The following is a 5124-nucleotide window of genomic DNA, read 5'->3' as shown; positions in this document are numbered from 1 at the left end:
ACAATAAATATAATGTCTCCTGGGGCAACGCCCGGATAACATATTTCATTACTAATATTACAGAATTGATGTATTTGGTTGGGTGGTCATGAAGTAACGATGACGAGTCACATTATCAAATGTGATGGTGTGAACTATACTAATGTTATAAATGATCGGAGTCGAATTTAAAACCCCGCCTCTTATAGTGTTTATAATATGACTATTTTTTGTTAAAAAGCTAGGGGTGAGCAAAAACCAAACCGAAAAACTGAACAAAACCGATTAGTTCGGCTTTTGTTTTCTAAAACCGAACAGATCAATTCAGGTTTCGGTTTCATATGCAAAGAAAAAAACGGATCAAAAATGAACAGAACCGAACCAAATATATTTTTCTTTGTTTTATTTTTATATCATATTTACATTTCTATTTATTACTTATAGTTAGTAAATATGTTAATATATTTAAATTTTTCGTAATTTTAATGTACAAATCGATATAAATTATATGTTTTAATTGAAAATGCAAAACCAAATCAATTTGTTTTATAAAAATTATACCAAGTTAAACATTTAAAAGCTATAATTAGTTAATAAAAAGCATATGTGTATTTTAGTTTATATATTTTTTTTCTTAACAACTGAAAGTTACATTTATAAGTTATAACATCATAAATAAAAAACGTAAATTTTTTTTTCTAAAAAACCTGAAACCAAAACCGAAATCAACCCAAACTAAACCGAAAAACCGACAAATCGAACTGAACAAATACTGAATCCAATGGTTTTGATTTCCTAAAACCGAATGAATCGGCTCATGTTTTGGTTTTAGACAAAAACCGACCCAAAACCGCTCCATGCTCACCCCTAGTTAATAATATAACTATCTTACATGTTACTGAAAAGACGAATTTTAATTCAAATGTGCGTGTTTTGTTAATTACTTATTACTCGTTTATATATTTTTTTCTAACTATCTTAACAAGGTAACTATATATGTTCGAAAATGAAATCAACAGAATTTTGGACACGTCTCACACCATTAAACCACATTGAATATGGTCCACTATAATACTCCAAATGTTTGCTTTATTTACAAACCTTCATAACAAAAATTGGTAGGTGAGTGAATGTAGCAAATGAGCCCAAAAAAACTTGAAGTAGTGTGAATGAGCGACTCACCGGCTAAAATCATGGCAGCTGTGGACATCTTTCCTTATCCCCACCACTACACTCAACACACCTGTATATATATCTATATCTATCTATCTCTATATATTCCAAAGTGGGCACAATCCGCCATTAATGCCTTTTTATCTCAACCTTTATTCACCACCCCTACAAACCCACCTGGCTCATGTTAGTTAGCCACTTCTTTTAACTCACCATAACCACCGACCAAACACTTTTTTTTTTTTTAGCATTATATTTTCTTCAAAAAAAGAGGTACAGATTCTTGAACCTAGTTTTGGGGTTGTGTAATTTGATCAAAATTTTTTAATCAATTTGTTGCCTTGTTAATGATGCTATGCAACTTGGTTTTAGTGCAACAAAAAAACTTAAAAAAGATTGTACCTTTTTCAGTCTTTTTGCATAAATATAAAAAAGTTTGTCACTTCTTTTTTCAATCTTTTTCACACCCAGATCTGCTTTTTCATTTCTGTAACTTGTAATGATAAATTGTTGGTTTTAGTGTGTAGCAAAAAGCATATTGTTGAAGTGATAAAAAGAAGACCTTGTTTCAAGAAGAATAGTACTACTAGTTCTCAATGGGAATTTGTTTGAGTGCTAGAATCAAAGCTGAAAGCCCTGATCACACTGGTATGTATGTATTATGTATATGTATATGTACTTTATATATTTGTTGTTTTATGTTTTGTTAATGATGGTTAATTAGTACTTAACTTAGTTAAAGGTGTTTGATTTCAAGGCAACTTAAACATAGTTATTGATGCCTCTTTTTTTCTTGGTGTCTTGTTTTTTGGTTTAAAATCTCAAAATCCAAGTTATATGGTGGGTTTTCTTGAATTTAGTTAATTTTGATTTTTGATATATCCATTATAAATACCTTTATTCAAAAATAAATAATGGTTTTTATTTTTTTGGTGGGAATCTTGTGTTTTGGTTCTAAATTTCAAGCTTCTATTATTTAGATGGGATTGTCTTGACTCTTGAGTTAAATCAATTTAATATACCTATTAAAATATGGAAAAGTATGTTGTTTTGGTGGGAATTCCTGTTTTTTGGAACTAAATTTCTAGATTCAATTTTTAAGTTCTGTTTTGTTGACATTGAATCAACTTAATAAACCCCATCAAAGAATTATCAAAAAAGAATTATCAAAAAAGACACAAACTTTGTGAATGGGTTAAATGTTAATGCAACTTAATTAAACTATATTCAAACAGGGTGGGATTGGGTATCGTTATTGTTCAAACAAAGAATGTATATTAATGCTTTTTTGAGAATCCTGATTTTAGTTTCTAAATTTTCAAGATTCCAATTCTAAGGTAGCTTATCTTATATTTAATCGATTTCAAATACCCTTTAAGAATGAGCGAAAAAGGGACAAACCTTATAGCTGAATATTGAAAATCAGAATTAATAATCTAGGTACTCATATTTGTGTTAATAACTTCAGGGGTAAGTTCAAAAAATGTAAGTGATAATGGCAATTCGAGTGGGAGCAAGGCCTCATCAGTCCAACCAACTCCAAGAACTGAAGGTGAAATCTTACAATCAGCCAAATTGAAGAGTTTTAACTATTCTGATCTCCGAAATGCCACTAGAAATTTCCGTCCAGACAGCGTGTTGGGAGAAGGTGGGTTTGGGTCGGTTTTTAAAGGGTGGATCGATGAGCAGTCGTTTACTGCTGCAAAAGCTGGGACTGGAGTTGTTATTGCCGTCAAAAGACTTAATCAAGAAAGCTTTCAAGGTCATAGGGAGTGGCTTGTAAGCCTCTAGCTCTTATTACTACATTTGCGTTAGAAGATTCATTCGTTGTTTTTGTGATCAGATATGTGTTGCTTTTTGTAGGCAGAGGTGAACTATTTAGGCCAGTTTTCACACCCGAATCTTGTGCATTTGATTGGATATTGTTTGGAAGACGAACACCGGCTTTTGGTTTATGAGTTCATGCCACGTGGGAGCTTGGAGAATCACTTGTTCAGGAGTAAGTATATGTTTTGTTTTTCAGTTTCAATGATTACATTGATCAAATGATTCATGTTTTTGATATTTTTTTTGTATTGATAGGAGGATCTTACTTCCAACCACTTTCCTGGAGTCTTCGATTAAAGGTTGCTCTTGGAGCCGCTAGAGGACTTGCTTTTCTTCATAGTGCCGAAACAAAAGTAATTTATAGGGATTTCAAGACTTCTAATGTTTTGCTTGATTCGGTATGTTGTGTCGCTTGAAATCAAATGACTAAACCATTTTAAGTCTGGTTTGTTGTCTTAGTTTTGATAACGATTGATTCTCTGTTTCAAATAGGAGTATAATGCAAAACTCTCTGATTTCGGCCTAGCCAAGGATGGACCAACTGGTGATAAAAGCCATGTTTCGACTAGGGTCATGGGGACATATGGATATGCAGCCCCTGAATATTTAGCCACTGGTATGCTCAGAGTCTTTTACAATTCCTGTTATTAAATTTACTGCATAATTCTTGATGTAATTTTTTACCCCCATATTTGATGAGTAACAAAAGAAAGAAACAATGGGTTGAATTTATTTGACTTTTTGTTTCAAAACAGCTATTATCCTTCCAGTGTTAACTTTACAGCCAACATATACAACATAAAGCAGGCATAAATTAATAGGTTATGAATAATTTTTAATGATGTACACCTAATCATACTACTAGAATAAATATTTTTCTTCATATGATGGTACTTGACAAATTATTGACATTTATTTGGAAAAGACCATTGCATTTGCTTATATAGAAGCAGAAACACTACAAAATGGTACCAATCATGTCATGCTTATATGTTTGTGTACATTTGGTCATTATAGGTCATTTGTCAACCAAAAGCGACGTGTATAGTTTCGGAGTGGTCCTTCTTGAAATGTTGTCGGGCCGCAGAGCGGTAGACAAAAACCGACCTTTAGGTGAACACAGTTTAGTTGAATGGGCCAAACCCTATCTTCCTCACAAAAGAAAAATTTTCCGTGTTCTAGATAACCGTTTGGAGGGCCAGTACACTTTAGACGGAGCCCACACTACAGCTAACATAGCCTTACGGTGTGTTTCAATGGACCCACGGTTTAGGCCTACGATGGATGAAGTTGTCAAAGAACTAGAACTACTTCAAGATCCAAAGGGAATGGCACGGTTAAGAAGACATTCAGCCAACGAGGCGCAAGGGAGGAGACTAGTGGCTCGAGAAGGCGCTGCTGCTAGCACTGGCCGTTCCACTGGTTATCCAAGGCCTTCGGCTTCTATTATATATAGCAAGTGAGTTTAAATACTGAAAGGAAGAAGAATAATGTGGGATATATGTCTAGATTGGCAATGATTTTGGCTGAATGGTTGTATAGATGTAATGGGTTAATCTTATTTGAGAAGAAAGAAGATTTCTTGATCTAATTTGAGTTGAGTTTGTATTTTACAGAATGGTGTTATATGGGGAACTTTACCTCCTTTTTTTTCACCATATGGTTTCTTGGTACAAATTGTTTTACCTTGGTACGTCAGCTATGAAACACAAAGTTTTTATTCTATATGTAAGAAATGATGAATTAAATGCATCACTAATAAAATATTTTGTATTGTTTTTACCCTGAGTCAATATTCTCGAACAAAAGATTCTACTTGTAAAATGATATGCCCTTTGTCTAGCATTAACATCATAACAAAATGAATAATCCTTTTAAATATTACTCGTAGTTTAAAAATCTTTTTAAAACAACAATTAGATTAAACTTAATCATTTTCTTAATTTTACCTTTAGAATTTTCACATGTCACAATTTTTACAAATTAAAAGGATTTTTAGGCTTATGAAACGAAAATGATATTTCTGTTTCAATTACCTGATGAAAAGATAGTCTTAAACTTAGATGTAAGTAGACAGGGTACTCTCCTGTGATTATTTTTTAAGTTTTTGATGTATAAAGTTCAAATCTGAAAACTTTTGTATGA

At 32.5% G+C, this 5124-nt stretch overlaps 1 protein-coding gene across 4 annotated transcripts; it reads left to right on the top strand.

Annotated features, from left to right (window-relative positions):
• Positions 1–1112: 1112 nt before the first annotated feature.
• Positions 1113–4592, top strand: LOC122607933 (probable serine/threonine-protein kinase PBL10). Of its 4 annotated transcripts, none has more exons than XM_043781011.1 (7): positions 1113–1425; positions 1673–1800; positions 2621–2931; positions 3016–3151; positions 3235–3377; positions 3472–3595; positions 4162–4592. In XM_043781011.1, exons 2-7 carry the CDS (start codon positions 1749–1751, stop codon positions 4440–4442), a joined length of 1047 nt encoding a protein of 348 aa, XP_043636946.1. In that variant the 5' UTR covers positions 1113–1425; positions 1673–1748; the 3' UTR covers positions 4443–4592. The 4 variants fall into 4 exon arrangements, with proteins under 4 accessions (XP_043636946.1, XP_043636944.1, XP_043636945.1 ...); XM_043781009.1 differs by having other exon boundaries at positions 1114–1224; positions 3997–4592; XM_043781010.1 differs by having other exon boundaries at positions 1114–1425; positions 1680–1800; positions 3997–4592.
• Positions 4593–5124: the final 532 nt, after the last annotated feature.

This window comes from Erigeron canadensis, chromosome 7 (assembly GCF_010389155.1).
Source record: "Erigeron canadensis isolate Cc75 chromosome 7, C_canadensis_v1, whole genome shotgun sequence".
NCBI lineage: Eukaryota > Viridiplantae > Streptophyta > Magnoliopsida > Asterales > Asteraceae > Erigeron > Erigeron canadensis.
The sequence above is the reverse complement of the archived record's forward strand: the minus strand, read 5'-3'. Positions and strand labels throughout refer to the sequence as shown.

What these genes read in the sequence shown, in the direction of transcription:
- LOC122607933 (XM_043781009.1), top strand. Translation starts at nt 1,749, where the DNA reads ATGGGAATTTGTTTGAGTGCTAGAATCAAAGCTGAAAGCCCTGATCAC. An exon ending in TGAAAGCCCTGATCACACTG is followed by an intron (nt 1,801 to 2,620) that starts GTATGTATGTAT and finishes TAATAACTTCAG; the next exon opens with GGGTAAGTTCAAAAAATGTA. An exon ending in GGAGAATCACTTGTTCAGGA is followed by an intron (nt 3,152 to 3,234) that starts GTAAGTATATGT and finishes TTGTATTGATAG; the next exon opens with GAGGATCTTACTTCCAACCA.